Here is a 22,621-nt window from a genome sequence, read left to right on the forward strand (position 1 = left end):
AAGATATTTCAAGATTTGAGTCTTTTAACAAAATAAATTATGAGTTTTCAATTTTATCAATTTAAATATTAATATTTTGATTTGTTTTCAATCTAAACCATTCATTTATTTTATTAAGTACAATCAATGGAAAAAAAATATTTTAGTTATTAAACTCAATATAAGAGCATCTCCAACGTTGCATATTTATTTTTACCAAATTTGAGTAAAAATTCTATATGATATTACGCGCTCCAACGGACTTTCATCAAAACACCAATCGATCGGGTAGACGACCAGCTGGATGTCCTGTCGATTGGCCCCCCAGATGGACCACCTCCTTACAAAAATTTGTAAAAAAATTATACTAGCCAGTTGTCTGGTGGTGAAAATGACCTGTAGTTCCAACAGCTATGAATAGCGATTTGATGCTCAATTTGATAAAAGATTTGAGAAATCCTAGATTTGATTAAACATTTGGTGCTAGGTTGGAGCAGCAAAATGTGGGTTTTTTCATCAAATTTTATATTTGATGAAACATTTTTTGTTAGGTTGGAGATGGTGTAAGTATACATAAAATGTCTAAAATATTATTTTTACTGAGTTTAATGACTAAAATATCATTTTATAGTTATTTTTACTTAATAAAAATAGACAAATGGTTTAGATTGAAAATAAATTAAAAATTTAGGGTTTAAATTGACAAAATTAAAAGTTTATGGTTTATTTTGATATAAGGGTCAAACTTTGTGATTTTTTTTTTTTTGTAATTGTCCCTTTTTAAATTTTTTATGGCAATGCATTAATTTATAGTTTAAATCTGGTTTCTGCTAAACCCTGTCCCAGTTTTGAGATGTAATTGTGTAACCTATTGGTCCTGTTTGGTGTAGCTGTTAAAATAGATTATAGATTATAACTTAACAGATTATAGATCATGACTTTAATCAGAAGCTGTTAATCTGTTTGGTGTAACTGTTGAATTATAGATTTAAGTTGCTGAGTATTGTTTGTTAAATAAGCTGTGAAGTAGTTTTTTCAATTAACTTTTATTTTTTATTATTCACTATTTATCTACATTTCTCATTAAAAAAAATAATAATATTCTATAGTCCATTTAGGTCTTTTTCTATTTTTAAAAAAATAAAAAATAAAAAAAATCTAAGAGTATAATCGTGAATTAACATGTCCACATCAGAAGCTGATAATCAGAAGCAAGGGATGAGCAACTTCTTAGAATCAGTTTTTTTGACTTAAAATAAGTTGTTAGAACAGAAGCTGTTTGAAATAAGTTTAACCAAACAATTCAAAATAACTTTTTAAAAGCCAGAAGCCATAAGTTGGCTTAAAAAAGCTCCACCAAACACTACCATTGTATACGAGATGCCAAATGGGTTTCTCACTTGCAAGGAAATCTTCTAGACTGGGCAATTACTAAGAACTATTGGTGAAAATGGATCATTAATGTTATGTCCAAGACTTATCAGCTTAGATTTTTTTTGATATTGTGTTTGTATGGTAAATATTAAATTGATATAGTGTAGAGTTTACATATAAATGAATCTAACTCATAAATTGATGTTTCTGGATAAAATTCGGGATAAAAATTATGAATTCGTAGTATTACTCAAAATGGATAGGTATAAGGTTGAGCATGGTTCAGTTTTTAAGTGAATCAAGACTAAATCACTATTTACAGTTTTATGAAATTTTGAATCAAACTGAATTATGAAAATTTTGGAACTAAATCAAATCAAGCTTAGAAAATGTAATTTGCTTCGGTTTGGAACAACGGTTTTTATATACTTTGTCATTATGTACAATATAACCACAATCCGCTCAAAACATAAAATAATGTCATAATTTTACAAACAATAATTATTTAAAGGAAAATTTGGTCAAAATCCCTTCATAATAAAACTTTCATATATTAAGTACAAACACGAAATTTTTTCTTGGAAAGTCCGTTGAGTGATTTAATAATTTAAAATTTAAATTCCTATCTAAAAAATAAATAAATTTTAAATTGGTATAACTTTTGATTTAGACATCGTTTTTTAATAAAATTAATATTTTTAAGATTCTCTTATTAAAATTTATCAAATAAGATCCATGAAATTCTTTAAAAAAAGTAATAAAATTTTTACTGTTGAAATTAATGTCAACAATAAAATTTATAGTGAATCAGAGTAAAATTTTACTATAAAATTTATATTTTATTTTGTATTGTCTTCAAGACTAAATTAATTCAAATTTAATACTTTAATGACTTAATTGACAAAATCGAAACTTGAAGAACTTAACTGAAAAAGATGTTAAATTGTAAGGCCTAACTGTAATTTATCCAAGTAATATCAACCTGGAAGTTTATACATGGTACTGCCCATTTTTCAATCAATCAACCCACATTAAGATTAAAAACTTCTTTGAGTCTCCTGTATAATTTATTCAATAATATTGACAATCACTCATGACATTGGTGCAATTGCACACAAAACACAAATTTCAAATTCACCCATAAATTATTACATGGCTAATAATAACTTAAGTCTAGTTGTACCCACAAAACACAAGGTTTTGCTAGTAGCATCATCAACCCAACAAACAAGAACACACACTACAAAGAGCAAATAGTAAAAGCTAATAGCTTATTCAAATTTAGACAATAGTCCCATAAATGTAATCTTAACAACTAGATAGTTTCCACACATATATGAGACCACCCTGTAACCTTGGCTTGTTTCTCCAACTTCTTGATCTTCATAGAATTTGAGAAAATCATGCCGCGAAAATCACCTGAGAGGAAAAAAAAAAGCCAAATCTAAATAGTTTATCAGCAGTGATTTAGACCCCCTCAAATTTCAACCCCCACACACACGTGGCGGGTGGTGATTGGAGGAGGAGAAAAAAAAGAAAAAGAAAAAGAAAAAGTGACCAATTAAAAAAGAAAGGGGGTCAAAAGGGGGTGGGGGAAAGGGGGTCCCAATCTTTATTCATAGTTTATAGAGATACCAAAGAGAAGAAAGATACTAAAAAAAAACAAACACATGTTCTCATATATATATATATATATATATGTTTCTTTTTTCTTTACTTTTTTTTTTCTTTTGAACAGACAACATGGATGCCTCAACAACATATGCCGTTTCATAGTTGGTTTAGTTATCAAATCTAGAGATGCCCAACAAAAGCAGAGCTAAATAGTTATTAGGTCAACCTCAAAAGAAGAAGAAAATTATTAGGAAAATCGGAAGGGATAAAAATTCTAAAACAGGAACAATGTACAAACATATTGTTATCCCAGTGGTTGTGTGTATGTGTAAATAAATGTATAAAAAAAATAAACAACAAAACAAAAATAATTAATCCAGAAAATAATTATATAAATTAAATTCCGAATCAATTGCTTACAGAAATTATAAGTCGAGGCTTGTGTTGGACACAATCTCCTTAAAGTAGATTTCGCCCTCACTCTAGTGCTTCAAGATTTATCGGCGTCTACTTCCCAAGATGTAACAACTAACATTTGATTTGCAGCACTACAAACACAAGTCTGACGAACCAAACAATGCCGTAACTCTCTCTTTTTTATCTTAGAAACTAAATGGTAGACTGATGCAAGAGCACAGAAAGACGAACAGAAGAAGAAACAGAAGAAATGTTTGGAAAATTTCGATGATAGAATTGCTGGAATGACAGGATATATATAGGAGAATATGTAGCTTTTCTGAACAGGTGTCAACAGATAGAAAACCTGTTCGGACAAATTCAATAGGTAGAAAACTTGTTTGGACGGATTTGAATAGAAATAGATCTGTTCGGGTTTAATTTCAAGAGGTATGAACCTCTTCGGGTGGATTCTAACAGGTATGAATCTGTTAAGGTGGAGGAAAAAATTTGGACAGATTTATTTTGAATTTTGAAACTGAAATTCAAAATTAAATAAATAAAATACAATTTGTTTTTGGCCCAAAAGACAAGTATTGGGTCGGACAAGCCCAACCCAACCCAACCTCATACCACGTACCCAAGCCCAAGCCCGGCCCGACTGACCGGATGGACGGCGGTGGCGTGCGCGTGTTTTTGTTTTGGGTCCAATGGGTCTAGCCCACTTTACCCATAACCTCACTCTTCCACAAACTTGGGTACCCTTTAGGGCCCATCCCAAGTATCCCAAACTAGAGTTTATATACCCATTTAAATCCTTAGGCCTTTCTAATGTGGGACAAGCACATTTCACAAATGTGTAGGAAACCCACCTAAAGCCATTTCCACGAATCTGAAAATGCACGTTGAATTTTCATTCATCCAGAAATGGTTTTGAGTAACCAAATATACGATGTTATTCACTACACGACATTAAGCATAAACCCAATTAGTAACGTTAAAAATAACGCTTGGGTTCTACCTTAATTAATATTCAAAGTTAGCAAAAAATAAGGTTTTTTTCAAAACAATTTCCCAAGAATCCCCCACATGAATGGAATTTACGATAACGGACATGCAACAAGATGCAGACAAAGAAAGAGTACATTAAGAAGATACACCATATTGAGATAAGCAGCTTTCGGCTTTGAACCTCCTCTAGTGAAAGCCTATCGGACTTACTGGCTAATTAGTGGATACGATGCTTTGAATTGTTCAGCTGTTTGTGTAAGCCAAGACAATAGACTACACATAGTGTATCTGCAGACACAGTTTGGTTCTTACGATTGTGTTCATTTTGGCCCTGAACAACACCTGGTAATTCATGAGTGCTCTAGAGAATTTAGCCTTCTCAATTCTCACAGAACTGGCCCAGTTCACACTCATATAAGTGACTTCTTATTAAGAGTATCTTGCTATATCGCACTTGGATGTCCAAGCTATAAGAATCATTAAAAGCAAAGCTTATCCTACTAACACTGCAGATATCACTCTTTTTATCATAGACATGGGTAGAAGTAAACCTCTTTAATGATACGTGAAGTCATCCAAAATTCGGTTGTCCCTTTGAACCTAGATCTCAGGATCTCCAGTCAACTAGGTTGGGTTGCTATTATGGCGACTTTTAAGTAATACCCTAATTATCGATTTCCAGTGATTGGAGCCTGGATTCCTTATGTACCTACTCAATTTGCTTACAGCATAGGCCATATTTTGCCTAGTGCAATTCATTAAATATATCAAGCTTCTAATTATCCGAGAGTACTCTAATTGGGATATGCCTGCACTTATATTTTTTGATAAATGAAGACTAATGTTAACAGGTGTTTTAGCAAGACGGTCGTTATGCTTTCCAAATTTCTCTAGAATCTTCCCAATATAATGAGACTGAGATAAAGCATATTCTTTAGATGTTTTACTAATTTTTATTCCTAGAATTACATTTGCCACTCCCAAATCTTTCATGTTAAACTTTATGTTCAGTGGATTTAATTATGTCATTATTGTTTCCAATAATGAGCATGTTATCCACATAAAGACTGACTATGACATAGCCTTTGTCTATGTATTTAACATAGACGCATTTGTCAAATTCGTTTATCTTAAAACCATCCGAAAGCATAACGTGATGAAATTTTTCATGCCATTGTTTCAGAGCTTGTTTTAATCCAGAAAGGGATTTGACAAGTTTACAAACTTTTTTCTTTTGGTCGGAAACTTGAAACCCTTTCGGTTGTTCCATATAGATTTCCTCATCTAACTTGCCATTCAAAAAGGTTGTTTTAACTTCCACTTGATGTATCTCTAGATTATACAAAGCTGCAATAGCAATTGGCATGCGAATAGATGTTATTCTTGTCACTGGCGAATAGATGTCAAAATAATTAAGGCCTTCCTTCTACCTGTATCCCTTAACAACAAGCCTAGCCTTATATTTATCAATTGAACCATCTGCTTTTATTTTTCTCTTAAATATCCACTTATATCCAAGAGGTTTACACCTCGGTGGAAGATCCGCCAGTTCCCAAGTATGATTTTGCAAAATTGATTCTATTTCACTATTCATAGCCTCTTTCCACAATGGAGCTTCAGGACTTGACATTGCTTTCTTGAAGTTTTGAGGCTCATTTTCTAACAAGTATATCAGAAAATTTGGACAAAATGATTTAGAGATCCTAGCCCTCTTGCTACGTCTAGGTTCATCTGCTTCTTTATCATTTTGGTTTTCACCGCCACCCATAGCAGTATCAAAAGTTCTTTTATTTGAACTTGTCTCTTCAGTTTCCTTGCAAGGAAAAATATGTTCGAAAAATGACGCATTCCTTGACTCAATAATAGTGTTTACATGCATATCAAGATTTTCATATCTATGAACTAAAAATCTGTATGCACTACTATTATTTGCATAACCAATGAACACACAATCAATGGTTTTTGGTCCTATCTTAGTTGTTTTAGGACTAGGGACTGCCACTTTGGTCAAACACCCCCACACTTTGAGGTAATTGTAGGTAGGTCGTCGACCTTTCCATACTTCATAAGGTGTGTGATTGATTTTCTTGTGGGATACCTTGTTAAGGATAAAGTTAGCAAACAAAATTGCCTCCCTCCATAAGTTCTGAGGTAACTCTAAACTAATCAACATGGAACTCATCATCTCCTTAAGAGTTTGATTCTTTCTCTCAGCTACTCCATTTGATTGAGAAGAATAGGGGCAGTGGTTTGGTGAATAATACCATGTTCAGAACAAAATTTCTCAAATGGTGCATCATACTCACCACCCCTATCACTCACTTTCTTAATAGTTTTGCCAAGTTGATTTTCAACCTCAAGCTTATAAAAGCTTCTAAGGCTTCATCTTTACTTCTCAATAAGTAAACATAACAATATCAGGTGTAATCATCAATAAAAGTAATAAAGTACTTTTTACCTCCTGTAGTTTGAACAAATTTTAAATCACAGATATTTGTGTGAATTAAACTTAGAGGTTCAATACTTCTTTCTACTTTATTAAATGATGCCTTAGTGAGTTTTGCCTCAACACAAATCTCACATTTAAGATTAGGATCAAACTCTATGCTTGGCAAACATTCTAAAGAAACAAGTCTATGCAAAGAATTAAAATTTATATGTCATAATCTACCATGCCATAAAAAAGAAGACTCAACAATATAAACAAAAGATGTGTTCTTATTATTAATAGCCAAATTTGGTATAACAGTTAATACATTGAGCTTAAAAAACCCATCACTCATGTAACCTCGCCCCACATACATTGCACTCTTGGAGAGTACAATCTTGTTAGATTCAAAGACTAGTCTAAATCCATTTTTGATCAACAACGACCCAAAAATCAAATTCTCGCGAATCTCCGGCACATGAAGTACATTGTTAAGAGTGAGTTCTTTCCTTGAGGCCATTTTCAGCACAATCTTTCCTTATCCTTCCACAGTTGATGTGGAGGAGTTTTTCATAAAAAATTGTCCCCCACTTTCTACCACTTTGTAGGTTGTGAACATCTTTTCATTGACACAGATATGGTGAGTGGGTCCAGTATCCACCCACCACTCAATGGGATTGCCCACCAAATTTGGCTCAGAGACTATTGCAACAAGATTGATGTCTGCCACTGCATCGGAAAGATAAAAATCATCGGCTATGTTGGCTTGTGCTGGCTTTTTGCTTGAACTCCCTCCGTCCTTGCGAACGTGACAATCCTTAGCACAATGTCCATCTTTGCCGCACACAAAACACTTGCCTTTGAACCTCTTGTTGAACCCGTTGTTGACTCCTTTGTTGATCTTACTAGTGGATCCTTGTTTGGGACCATTGCCATCATGTTTCCGCTTCTTGTTGTTGAACTTTGACCCTTGTTAATGTTCCATAACATTTTCTTTAGCCTGCATGATATGGTTTACTGACTTCTTGTCGGAACCACGGTTGTCCTCCTCAATTCTGAGCCACATTATCAGTTCTTCCAATTTTATTTCCTTGCGCTTATGCTTCAGATAATTCTTGAATTCTTTCCAGGTTGGTGGCAATTTTTCAATGATTGTCGTTACTTGGAAAGATTCACTGAGAACCATCCTTCCCGTAAGTATGTCATGGAGAATTAATTGGAGATGTTGAACCTAGCCAATAACCGTCTTGAAATCCATCATTTTAAAATCCAAAAAATGGCTGACAATAAATTTCTTTGTACCGACATCCTCTGTCTTATATTTATGATCTAGAGATTCCCACAGTTCTTTTGCAGTGCTTTTGACACTATACACATTGTACAGTGTATTGTCCAACCCATTGAGGATATATTTGCGACATAGAAAATCACCATGTTTCCATGCATCGACTGCGGCAACCACTTGCCGGTCAATTTCTCCCTCGTTCAGTGCCGGAACTTTTTCATGAGTGAAGCGAACCAAATTCAATGTTGTAAGATAAAATATCATCTTTTGTTGTCATATTTTAAAATTATTTCCATTGAATTTTTCTGGCTTTTTCCCATGATTTACCGATACTGCCGGAGTCATCACTAGCACAACGGGTGTGGGGGTCGGAGTACGAACAGTCTCAGTACTATTTGTTTCAGTAGTCATATTTCTGACGAAATAACAATGTACCGATCACAAATTTATATAGACTTTAACTTACACACAAAATATACAGAATAATATTTTGTAACAAAACTTCAATGATAAAGAGTATATGACTACTATATTATCAAAAAAGTCATTAAATAGTATATTACTACTTTTAAGAAATTAAACAGTATACGACTACTATTTAATTTCTCAAAACAAAATATTCGTTTGTCTAACATACAAATAACAAAAAAACAAAAATTTACTATAAGATTATTACCCCCAGTGGTTGTGTGTATGTGTAAATAAATGTATTAAAAAAATAAACAGCAAAACAAAGATAATTAATCTAGAAAATAATTATATAAATTAAATTCCGAATCAATTGCTTACAAAAATTATAAGTCGAGGCTTGTGTTGGACACAATCTCCGTAAAGTAGATTTCGCACTCACTCTGGTGCTTTGAGATTTATCGGCGTCTACTTCCCAGGATGCAACGACTAACACTTGATTTGCAACACTACAAACTCAAGTCTGGCGAACCAAACAATGCTGCAATTCTCTCTTTCTTTTCTTAGAAACTAAATGGTAGATAGATGCAGAAGCACAGAAGGACAAACGGAAGAATAAAATGGAGAAATGTTTGGAAAATTTCGATGATAGAATTGCTGGAATGATAGGATATATATAGGAGAACATGAGGCTTTTCTAAACAGGTGTCAATAGATAGAAAACTTGCTCGGATAGATTCAGTAGGTAGAAAACCTGTTTGGACAGATTTGAATATAACCAGATCTGTTTGGGTGGAATTTCAACAGGTATGAACCTATTCGAGTGGATTCTAACAGGTATGAACCTGTTAAGGTAGAGGAACAAATTTGGATAGATTTATTTTGAATTTTGAAACCGAAATTCAAAATTAAATAAATAAAATACAAATGTTTTTGGCCCAAAAAGATAAGCATTGGGTCGGAAAAGCCCAACCCAACCTCACACTACGCACCCGCGCCTAAGCCCAGCCCGCCCGGACGAACGGCGGCGCGCGCGTGTTTTTGTTTTGGGTCCAATGAGTCTAGCCCACTTTACCCATAACCTCACCTTTCCATAAACTTGGGTACCCCTTGGGGCCCATCCCAAGTATCCTAAGCTAGAGTTTATATACCCATTTAAATCCTTAAGCCTTTCCAATGTGGGACAAACACTTTTCACAAATGTGTAGGAAACCTACCTAAAGCCATTTTCACGAACCAGAAAATGCGCGTTGAATTCTCATTCATCTGGAAATGGTTTTGAGCAACCAAATACACGATGTTATTCACTACGTGACATTAAACATGAACCCAATTAGTAACGTTAAAAATAACGCTTGGGTCCTACCTTAATTAATGCTCAAAGTTAGCAAAAAGTAAGGTTTTTTCAAAGTCATTTTCCAACACATATATTCCATCTATTTGTTTGTACTTTTATTTTCGCATAAATTTATTTATTTCATTAAAAAGAAGCCTATATACAAACTATGTACTATGCTCTGTCTATTTTGAAGGGGACACAAAAATCTATGAGAGGTGTTTTGAAAAATGCGTTCAGTAGAAAACATTGTCCTATATTTGGTTAGGACTCTAAAAATGATGATACTCATAGTCGTGGTAGTGGTGGTATTGGTTGTGATAGTGGTTGTTGGGGTGGTGGCTATGGTAATGGTAGTGACAATGGTGGTTATAGGGTGGTTAGTTGTAGAGAGGTGATAATGGTAACTGGTGGGTCGTTAAGCACACCAAAAATAAAGTCCAAAGTGTATCTAAATTTTGTAGAATAATGGCTAGGTATCGATCCATAAGGACTAATGTGAAATTCAATTAATTAGGACCAGAATGATTGATGATAATTAAATTAAAGCGAAAATTAAAATAACTAGAAAATTAAATTAACACTAAAGATTAAGGTTGAGAATTCGATTTGGGAAAAATCCTAGGACAAAGAATCCACCACTAGTTGCGTAAATAGGGTTTAACATCGGCATCTAATTGCAATGCGGTTTGAACTAGCCAATGTTTCACAACTACAAGTTTGAAACACTGATCAAAGTTATTGCTGCGTTCAACGTATAGGCATGAATCATCTCAAGTAGTACGAATCATTCACTCTAAACTATGGTAGTAACACGACTCGTTTCTTGTAGCATGACTCGCCTCATACTTTGAGTACAACACATAGAAAACCATTGTATGAAAAGCATTCAACAATCACAGAAAGTAGAATACTGAAAGGAAATTGAAATTAAAACTTCTAAAACATTCATACAACTTGCTCAAACCATTTAAAAAATCAAAGCCTAGTTAAAACTCTATTTACATGGCTAGGGTTTCATAAAAACCTTAGAAAGAGAAGCCTAACTGCTCATAGAGGAGTAACAAGATGATGAAGAAGCTGCCATGGAAGACCTCCAATCCTTCAACTCCAAAACTCCAAAAGCCTAGCCTCCTTTGTCTATTTTTTTTAGAGAATTTTCGAACCCTAGAACAATCTTTTTTTGCTCATCTTATACTTTTCCAGCAAAACATGTGACTTTAGAAAAAACGTGCACGAAATCGACGTGGCCACACGTGCGGGAAATGTTGGCCACATGTGCGGAAAAGGCCGTACGTACGGGAAAGGCCCCGTACGTGCGAAAAAAACCCTTTGCAAGTGCAGATTATGCAATTCGTTTTGATCTTCAGGAAGGGGTCCACACGCGTAGGAATGACCCTCTGCATGTGCGGTGCATGCTTTTCAACTAAAATATCACTTTTGGCTCATTTTGTACTTCAAATGCATCAAACTAGATTCACATCAAACACTAGTAAAATTTACAAAGTTACATCAAGAAAATGGATAAGAAATCTCAATTATAGGCCTTAGTGGTATACATTTTGACTTCAATCGCACCTCCCAACCTACAACTTGCTAGTTATTGAGTACGGAAACAATGAAAAAAAAAAAAAGAAAAAAGAAAACAAATCAAAATCTAGTTACATCCTCTTTCGTGAAAAGAACGATTGCATTTAGCATATGTTGAACTGGATAATCCTTTGCGATATGTTTAAAGCTGAACATATTGAAATAGGAAAAAGAACATTAATTGATGCAGGGAAATACTATAAGCAAGTTATGTCATTTGTGAGTTTGATTATCATAAATGGCATAACTTAATACCACGGGAATCATAACTGAAAAAAAAAATTTTTGAGTTATAACCAAACATCACATGAAGTATAACCAAACAACTCTTTGATCATAAGTAAGATAATGTCATAAACAATATCACAATATGTCATAACTAATAACACTATAGTTCATAACAAATGACACATAAATCGTAGCTAAAAGTGCATATAGTAATAAAATTTATGTACTTAGTATTCCTCAAAAATAAAGTTAATTGGTAAAAACACGAAGAACTAAAATTGTGTGCAATGACAATTTTGTGTGTGTATCAATAGGATATGCATGCAAAAACCTTTCCTCTAAAGAGTTGATAATCTGCAATTGTTAATACCTGACAACGTTGTTAATTGTCATCGTCGTCAAAGTCCAAGTCAATCTCAATGCCATCAAAGTCAAAGTCAACTTCATCCTCATTGTTGTCATCGTCGTCAAAGTCAACTTCATCCTCATTGTTGTCATCGTCCTCAAAGTCCAAGTCAATCTCAATGCCATCAAAGTCAAAGTCAACTTCATCCTCGTTGCCTATGTAGTAATTAAAGAGAAACTAATGTTAATATTTGGCAATGTTGTTGAAGTAAAAATCAATTTGTTTGTAAAATAATGAACCTAGCCACATCTTCTATACTGGGGGTGTTTGGTGCAACTTATTGTAAGCTAAAAGTTGATAATCATAAAGTAGAAATCAAAAGCGCCCCCTCTCCAGTTTTCAAATTATCAGCTTTTCTTAGCTTATTTAAGCTATTTTTGCCTAAAAAACTGTAAGCAGAAGCTTTACCAAACAGTCTGGTACAGATTCTCAAATTAAAATAAGCTAGAATCACCCCTATAATCCACACCAAACACCCCCACTGTATACATTTGGCGATGGCATGAAGCATATCTGAAGCAGGGCTGGAGCTAGAACTTTGGCTCTGATGGGGCAATAGTCAAGTAAAATGTTATTTGTATAATAGTGTTACCCACCCCGTTAATGATTTAATAAAAAGACTAAAATACCCTTGTATTTTCTTCATTTGTTTGAAAGGTAAGTGCACTTTAATCCCTTGTGTTTTATTCCATGTGCGATTTTCCACCTTGAAATATGAAAATAAGCATATAACTATTATGTCTGCCACACGTTTTACACTTGCTGTTAAGTTGGATAAAAAGTTTAACGGTAGACTTTAGTCGACAAACTATGTTGGGGTTATGTGGTTATTTCCAAATGTTAAGAGATAAACCGCACAGTACTCAAATCACAGGGAGTAAAGTGAAGTTTGCTCAAAACAAAATGTTTAATTATGAATGTGTGGTTCTTAGTTATAATCAATAGTGATGCTTATTATGATTTAGGTATAATTCATTATAGTGTTGTTTATGATTTAGTTATAACTTATTATAATTGTTATTTTGGTTATAATCGAAATTTTTTTAGTTATACCTCAAATGATATTTGGTTTATTGTGGTGTTGATTAGGGCATATTGTGGATACTATTTTAATTATGACCAACGAGGTCTTTAGTTATGTCTCAAGTGGATTTTGGTTATGACCCATTGTTTTTTTTATTTTTATTTTAATTATGACTAAAAGTGATTTAATTATGATATTTGTAATATTAGTACCACAATTATCATAACTGTCATATACTACACACTCTAAAAATAGGTGTGTATTGTATGACCCATCTTAAGAATACATATATACTATTAATTATTAAATACAAGGTTCATTGCTGCTAACATCATTTGTATCTCAAGCATGGGATAGGGTGTGTATCATATGCATTGTTTTACTTATTTTTGTGTGTGTATATATTATGATAATTTGTGACAATTATTACGTAATTTTCTGATTGAATTACGAGAGTTTATTATTAAAAAATAATGTCAAACATTACAAAAATGCCTAATTTTATTTTTGAATCACAAACTATTGTAATTTTATTAAAAAATTACATAATATTATTATAAAAATATATTTAAAAAATACTCGCACCACTTCCAGGAAGGGATTTCCCTTGTTGTTGGACACCAATAATTATATGAACCCCACTTATCTATGCCGAATTTGAAGATATGAGTGATGATCACACCATAATATGGTGAAACCTCTCACACCATATCATAATCTTCATTTGGTGATCAATAAACCTTCCCGCAAGATGTAGAATAATCTGGAAGTATTTTGGTGTTTGAATTTAAACACAAAGAGACACAATGCTTCATAGCATTGTATCTATTCCCATACATCATGATGACTCTTGGCAAAGGTTATCAAAATACTTATAAATAGTTGGAGCAATAGGTCTTATGATTTACTTCCAAAAACTAGAAACAATATATATATATATATATATATAAACACTCCGTTTGCTTCCAGATTATCAATTCCGTCTTGCGTGATAAACACCCTTACGGGAACTTCGATCCATTGCCATTGTTAAGATTATCTTTCAGTGGTATCAGAGTAAGTTTGTACACATAATCGCAGATGTCGAATTACAGTCCGCAAGAACAAAAATTTTCTAAAAAGTTTTTACCGAAAATTCAGAGTATAATCGATTATCAATCTTCGGCTTTGGTTAATTCCATTTGTTTATTTAATCATCACCAACATATTGTATTTCCAGAAAACTATCCGAAGAAAATAACTGTTGGTGGTGCCGTTGTTTCAAACCTTGCCGAAAGTGAGTCCGAATTGTATTGTTGGAAACAATTTTATAAAATATTTTTCGGTTCGGATTGCATCTCTAAATTGGCACCATCTTGTTCTTTTCAGAATTTTGATCACAACGGTGAAATTCGTTGTGAAAAACGACGAAGATTTGATCCTCAAAATTCGAATTTTAGTCTGTGGTCTCCGACTCCAGTTGCCGAAGAAGACGACCGGAATAATACCTTTGGAGCCGTTGCAGCGTCTGAGTTGAATTTAAATTCCCTTGGGCTGAATTCAAAAATTAAAAGAAAAGGCCCAAAAATAAGAATCACTGCAAGAAAATCAATTCCTTTGGGCTGCAAAATTAAAAAGAATTTTCTTCAGCCCAAAAGTCCAGGCGCAGCCTACAGTCAGGCGCAACCCATAGCCATAGGCGTGACCCAGCAGCCCAGCGGCCCAGAAACGCTGCCAGCCTAGTGCGCAGACTAGCCCAGTAGCCCAACGTTGCAGCCCAGCGTGCGTCTAGATCCGTGCGTCGCCCCAGCACACCGCGCCCTGACCTGCGTCCATCTGCTTCGCCCGACCCGTGTTCTGACCTGGGCACTGATCCGCGCATTGACCAGCGGTTCGTGCCGGTTCGGTCTCAGTCGGTCCAAACCGGTCCAGCACAGTACTTAGACCGGCAGCAGCCTGGTCCAAACGGTTTTTTGGCTCGTTCTCGCTCATTTCAAGGTCGTTTTCAGTCATTCAAAAGCCAAAATTTTCAGAATTCTTCTAAGAATTTTTCCGTGGATCGTTGTACTAAATTTTATGAAAACAAAATTCGAGGAGGAGGCTATCCAAGGGTGTTACCAAGGAAAACATCTAAAGAAACATTGTTTAAAAGGCACCATTGTGTTCCTTGGGCTCGTAGCTAGTATTACAATACTCATAAGCAAAGTATTGGGTTTACTAGGCCTTTGGCTTTTCATCATTCTTCTTACCCAAGGCAACAGTACCATTCTATTCCTTTTACATTATTTTCATCACAGGGGCTGATTCAACAACTACAAGGCTTTTCCTTATTGTTGTTGTTTTTAATTTTGCTTATTTTTATTTTTATTTTAGTATTGTAACATTCACATTTGAATTTACATAGTAACACATTTTGTTTTTCATGTGGCTATTAAAAATACCATGGATTCTTCAAGGATCGAAATGCTTAATGGAAATAATTTCCGAGCATGGAAACGCCACATTTCTTATCTTCTTACACATGAGAAAACAATGCATACTTTATCCACTTCTAAACCAGATGATGATTCTAATTGGTTCCAAAATAAATGGATAGAAGATGATGCAATGGCAAAGGCAACTATGTTACATAATATGAAATATAACATTATTCCGCTCTTTGAAGAACATGAAACTGCCAGACAACTAATGAAAGCACTAGAAAGTAAGTGTGGAGTTCGATCGGATACTCAAATTCAATTGCTCTTGGACAAATACAATAACACTCGAATGAGTGATAATGATAGTGTTGGTGATCATGTTAATCAAATGGAATTAATTGCTAAAGAATTATCCAACGCTGATCACTCTTTGTCGGACAAGATGCAAGTAACAACCATACTTAATAGTCTTCCATTGTCTTGGGATCATGTTATCACATCTCTAACTCATAGCGGACGAGAGATTTCAATGGTAACATTGCATGTATTCTTAGTTTTGGAAGAAGAAAGAATGAAGCGCAGGCGCAAAAAAGGATTGTCTTCTAATTTGTTGATGGCACAATCTTCACCACAACCACAGAATAATACCTACACTCCATTCAACAAGAAAAAGATGACTTTTTTCAAGAAAAAATAGAAGAAGGGATTTCAGAAAGGATGGAAGAAACCACAAGAATGGCAAAAACAACAACATCACAAGCATCAAATTGGCCCATGTTACAAGTGCAGTCAAAAAGGTCATATCAAAGCCAATTGTCCTAAGAAGAAGCAGAAAAAAGAGCATAACCCTGTTGCCATGACAGTTTCTGAAGCAATGGTGCTTGAACCTTCATCAAATTCATGGTGGATTGATTCTGCTGCAACTAGGCATATTGTGCAAAATAAAGACATGTTTGTGGAGTTTACTGAAAAGAAGGTTGGTGAACACAGAATCTACATGGGTAACAACTCCTATAGTGATGTTTTGGGCATCGGTAACTGTCAATTCTCTATTAATGGAACTTCTATTATGCTTCATGATGTGTTTTATGTACCCAACATTCGGCGAAATTTAATTTCAGTTCCAGTGTTGACTCAAAAAGATTTTGAGGTTAATTTTAGGTTTAACACAGTATTGATTAAGAAAGGGAGTGTATTAGTGAAAGGTGCAAGAGTGAATGACATGTACTCTCTTCCTATTGATAATAAAGTATGTATTTCTGATTATTTGCATGTTTCTACTAGTAATAGTTCTTATTTGTGGCATTTAAGGTTAGGTCACATTAATAAAAATAAAATGTCTCGAATGTTTAAAAGTGGCTTATTGCCTAAAGTATGTTTCGATGATTTTGATATATGTGAACCATGTATCAAAGGCAAAATGACTAGCAAGCCATTTTTTAAACATTGGAAATCATCGAAATTACTTGAAATAATTCATTCGGAGCCTTTAAGAACTAAAACTCATCGAGGCATGGAATACTTTATTACTTTCACTGATGATTATTCAAGATATGGACATATCTACCTTCTTAAACACAAATCAGAAGCAATTGAAAAGTTTAAGGAATATAAATTAGAGGTAGAAAAGAAACTTGGTCGGTCCATAAAACACTTGAATAATGATAGAGGTGGAAAATATGAAGCTATGGATTCTTTCTGCAAAGACAATGGCATAAAACATTTGTTTACAATGCCATACACACCACAACAAAATGGGGTCGCAGAAAGACGAAATCGTACTCTCATGGACATGACAAGGTCTGTGCTGGCTCATGCTGATCTTCCTATTCATTTTTGGAGGGAAGCCTTGTCTACCGCTGCGTACATATTAAACAAAGTTGAAACAAAAGCCAAACCTCTAACTCCTTACGAATGCTGGCATAGAACTAAACCTAATGTTCAAAATCTCAAAGTTTGGGGATGTAAGGCACATGTACTTATTCCTAAACCTTTACGGGATAAATTGGAAAGCAAAACTTGGGAATGCAAGTTTATTGGTTATGTCGAAAATGGGAGTGGTTATCGTTTTTACCATCCCGAACGTGGATTGATAGAAAGTTGAGATGCTATTTTTCTTGAATCCACTGATCTGGTTACTCCTATTGAACAAATTGAATTGCTCTCTGACGTATCTCGGGATTCTTCTCTTCCTTATTTGTCACACAGTCCACATATTCTCCCCGAACCATCTAATAGTGGGAGCAAACGCAAATTACGTGACGTTGTTTTCCCTGCTTCGAATTCTGAGATAAGTGGGAGTAAGAGAGCAAGACGTCCATCTACGGTTTTGAAAGATCATTATGTTTTTCAAGTTGAAGAACTTAATAACTTAGTAGATGATCCTACTAGTTATAATGAAGCAATGAGTAGCAATGATGCTACACAATGGCTTGAGGCAATGAATGAAGAACTTGACTCGATCAAGAAACATGATGTTTGGGAATTAACTGATCTCCCAAATGGAAGAAAAGCCATTGGTTACAAATGGGTTCTTAGAAAGAAATTCAAAGTAGATGGAAGTTTGGAGAAATACAAGGCCAGGTTAGTAGCCAAGGGTTTCACTCAACAACCTGGAAAAGACTTCGTAGATACATATTCTCCTGTTGCAAAATTTGCCTCAATAAGAATTCTAATGGCGGTAGTCGCCAGGATGGATTTGGAATTGCATCAATTAGATGTTAAAACAGCTTTTCTCAATGGAGAATTAAAAGAGGAAATTTATATGATGTAACCTAATGGTTTTCAGAACCAAGGCAATGAGGATAAAGTCTACAAGTTAAAGAAATCTTTATATGGACTTAAACAATCTTCAAGACAATGGTACTTGAAATTCCACCAAGCCATTTTAGAAATGGGCTCTATTGTGAGTCCATTAGATCACTGTGTTTATATCTGGAAAAATGATGACAAGTTAGCAATATTATCTTTATACGTGGATGACATATTGTTAGCAGGAAATTGTCCAGATATGATTATAAAAACCAAAACTTTTTTAGCATCTAGATTTGAAATGAAAGACATGGGTCTTGCAACCTATGTTCTAGGAATTAGAATTTCAAGAGATAGAAATTCAAAATTATTATATCTAGATCAAGAGAAATATCTAGACAAGGTGCTCAAAAGATTTAATATGGATAACTGTAATTCTTTAAGTACGCCTGTTTGCAAGGGACAAAGTCTTAGTAAAAGTATGAGTCCTCAAACTAAGTCTGGCGTTGAGGAAATGAGAAATGTTCCGTATGGTCAGGCAGTACGCAGCCTAATGTATGCCATGACAAGCACTAGACCTGACATCTGTCATGCAGTCGGATTGGTAAGTCGGTTTCAATCCAATCCAGGTAAGGAACATTAGCAAGCAATCAAAAGAATATTCAGATATTTAAAAGGCACCAAAAATTTGAAGTTATGTTTTGGTTTGTGTGATCTAGACATAAAAGGATACACTGACGCGGATTTTGCAGGAGATGTAGATGATAGAAAATCTACTAGTGGTCATGTGTTCTTGTTTGGTGGAACAACTGTTTCTTGGTTAAGTAAGAAACAGAGTTGTGTTGCAAAGTATACTATGGAAGCTGAATACATAGCTTGCAGCACAACCATTAGTAATGCGGTCTGGATAAAACGATTTGTTGACAGTTTACAATTAGGTATACCTGTTAGACTGGTCAGTATGTTTTGTGACAATCAGTCTACCATCTCATTAATAAAAAGTGGAGCAAATAGCTCTAAGGGAAAACATATTGATGTTAGTTACCACTATATTCAGGACATAGTGGAGAGAGTTGAAATTAAAGTCAACTATATACCCTCAGATGAGATGGTGGCTGACCCTATGACCAAAGGGTTGTCTCTGGAAAAATTCAGAGAACATGTAGCTAATATGGGATTAAAAAATACTTAGTTAGGTGGTTTAGCAACTTATATAAGAGCATAGTCGGATGACTCTGGGGACGCCTAGATAACCGATGTTTTGCGACTCTATCTTGCATGGAAACATGTGTTTGGTCAGGTAACAAGATAGAGGAACTAACAATGTATGGATATCATAGTTAGCATGAGATGTAAAGTCCATAATATGCAACATGCTAACTAGATGATATTGTCTGCGTGATCAACAAAAAGTCATTGATAAAGTGTGTTAAGGAAAACCTTCAGGAATGGGTCTTAAAGGAAGTACTTAACAATAATTTCAGTGCAGGTCGACACATGAAAAATGTGTATGGCTAAAGTCGTCAATGGTGATTGGGTATGGATTATGAACCCATCACTGAAAATCGATGCCGTTCATCTGTTATATAGTGAATTGAAATCATCTGGAATATGTTGACAGTGGGAGAACACATTCATACGGGTGTGGTCAGATTGGTGACAAAAACGTGCACACGTATGGCTAAGTCACAATCAGACGTCGATCTATGAGGTAATTTCATAGATGAAAGTTGGCATAAGGCAAAATTTTGGTACCAAGGTTAACATGCCCAACTTAGGTTTTATCACCAATATTATAATATGATCAAGTGGGAGATGAAGATATGAGTGGTGATCACACCATAATATGGTGAAACCTCTCACACCATATCATAATCTTCATTTGGTGATCAGTAAACCTTCCCGTAAGATGTAGAATAATCTGGAAGTATTTTGGTGTTTGAATTTAAACACAAAGAGACACAATGCTTCATAGCATTGTATCTATTCCCATACATCTTGATGACTCTTGGCAAAGGTTATCAAAATACTTATAAATAGTTGGAGCAATAGGTCTTATGATTTACTTCCAAAAACTAGAAACAGTATACATATAAACACTCTGTTTGCTTCCGGATTATCAATTCTGTCTTGCGTGATAAAACCCTTACGGGAACTTCGATCCATTGCCATTGTTAAGATTATCTTTTAGAATTTACCTAGAATGAAAATGTGTAGTTGAGATTGAATTTGTGTAGTGTATGGTCCATGTATAAAATTAATAATCTAAACTATAAAATTATAAATCTAAATTTATAGTTTTACTGTGCTGCACACACCATGGTTGTTAGTGAGGTAGCTGTGTGGTTAGGTTTAGGTCTCGTTTGGAGACTAACATTTTAGTCAAGAAGTCAAAATGTCATTATAAATTGTCGCATCACTCTTTATTTTTCAGCACATCTTTTCATAAAAAATTAAAAAGTTACTGACAGATTAGTATTTACCTTGTGGAAATATTTTTAGAAGTTAATTTTATTTCACTTTTATAATTTGACTCAAATTTTATTTTGGTCCTCATCCAAATTTTTGTTAATTTTTTCTGTATGTACATTCTAAAATTGTTAATTTTAACTTCTAACTTGAATAGAAGGACCAAACTAAAACTAGATTTAAAGTATAGAGACCAAACTGTTCAATTTGAAATCATAAGAGCCAAAGTGAAACTTGGGTTAAACTACAAGAGTCAAAAGTGAAATTAACCCTAATCTAATTACTAACTTTCTAATTTCCTAACTTTATCAAAAATAAAATAAAATAAAAATAATAATTAAAAAATAAATAAATATTATCATTTTGCAAACTTATAAGCACCTAATTGTAATTTTCTCTAAAGTTTAACCATATTCATTAGTAATGAGAGAGATTGTGTAGAATATTATAAGCACCTAATTGTAATTATTCTTTGGAATTAAATGAAATACAATGGTCATTCCATTAGAACATATATTTTCATATTTTTTTTAGGTCTAAACCACTGGTATCCGGAAGTCCACAGGACCCCGACTAATCCGGTTTGAGTCGGGTAGGACCACAAGGGCGGCAAAACTCTCCCAACAAGTTTTTAACACAGTTGCGTTCCCAAGTCTCGAACCCGAGATCTTGGTTAAGCTAGCATAGCCCCTTACCAGCTAAGCTACGTGCTTGTTGGTATATATTTTCATATTTGGTGTACTAAAAATATAATATAAAATATATTATAAATAGAATTATTATTTACTATGGTAAAAGAATGATCATTTCATAAAAAGGTTAAGAAATGATTATTTAGTTTCAATATTTTATTTCAGTGAATCAAATACTACCTTATCATAACTAATTTTTTCTTAGCTGTAAGATGTGTATGTATAGCTAAAAAATTGAGTAGTGAAGTTGCCTTCTCGAGTTCGTCAAAAACTTGCAAATATATAATTGGAGTTTTACCTGGAAATTTGGGGCAGAGTCTTACAGACGTTCTTCTTGCTGGAATTTCAGTATTATTTACATCCGGGCCAAAACACACGAGACTCGGAAGATTTATAAGTTTGACAGAGTAAATTCTTTGCGAAAAGATTTCTTCGTTTTCCCTGGTGACAATCTTTTCTACCTTCTCGCAATGTTCAACAGTTAGATTTAGTAGATTCACAAGAACGTTGGCCATGGAAATTGTGAATATATATCTCAGGTTGTCACAGTGCTGCACTGTTAGAAATCGTAGATTTTTGAAACAATGAGTTTGTTGGGAAATATTCTTCCATATGTTTGTCAACTTGGGCAAATACTTCAATATCAATTTGCTTAACTGAGTGATTAATATTTCTTTCTCAGCAACATCAGCACATACCCCCTCTTGGAGATCAAATATCATTTCCAGTGAATCACACCACCATACTTTTAGCCATTGTATATTGTGCAGCCTTTGCATTAACTTGGACGAGACAACACTTGATAATTTTCCACAACACTGGACTCGCATGAATCTTACTTTGTGAAGGCATCCGACTTCAAGTTGATTGTGCCATATCTCAGTTGGCTCATCTATTCCTGTGACATCAAGCATTCCCTTGGTGCTTAAACTAAACTGCAATTGTTATCACTTCAATTGTGTTAGTGACATATTTACTAATCCATTGTTTGGTTAAAAAATGAAGATCAGATTAATAGTCAAATACCCATCATTTCGAACAAAATAGTTAAGGGACTAATTATTTAGGACTAATAGTTTATTGTATTGTAATCCGCCCCTATCTAGTCCTTCCAAACACTCCCTTAGTGTTAACACCATTTATTTGAGAGTTGGGAACAATGGACAAAAGAATAATGATATACAAACGGAAAAAACATATAACATTTGTATACAGAATGATGTGAATGCAC

At 34.2% G+C, this 22,621-nt stretch overlaps 1 protein-coding gene across 5 annotated transcripts in view; it reads right to left on the reverse strand.

The window, feature by feature from the left end:
* Positions 1-2,384: 2,384 nt before the first annotated feature.
* The window catches only part of LOC114271939 (uncharacterized), a 70,586-nt gene continuing 50,349 nt past the window's right edge, over positions 2,385-22,621 (reverse strand). For 2 of the 5 annotated variants that reach the window (XM_028213596.2, XM_028213599.2), the window contains 3 exons: positions 21,689-22,325; positions 12,020-12,210; positions 2,385-2,772 (listed from right to left, as the gene is read on the reverse strand). In XM_028213596.2, the coding sequence (XP_028069397.2) occupies positions 12,032-12,210; positions 21,689-22,325 (816 nt within the window). In that variant the 3' untranslated portion in view covers positions 2,385-2,772; positions 12,020-12,031. Of the gene's footprint in view, positions 2,773-7,074; positions 11,570-12,019; positions 12,211-21,688; positions 22,326-22,621 lie in introns of those variants that run through there. The other 3 variants (XM_082873753.1, XR_014332313.1, XM_028213597.2) reach the window with 3 other exon arrangements.

This window comes from Camellia sinensis, chromosome 6, assembly GCF_055761805.1.
Source record: "Camellia sinensis isolate YWXY chromosome 6, ASM5576180v1, whole genome shotgun sequence".
NCBI classification, from domain to species: Eukaryota; Viridiplantae; Streptophyta; class Magnoliopsida; order Ericales; family Theaceae; genus Camellia; species Camellia sinensis.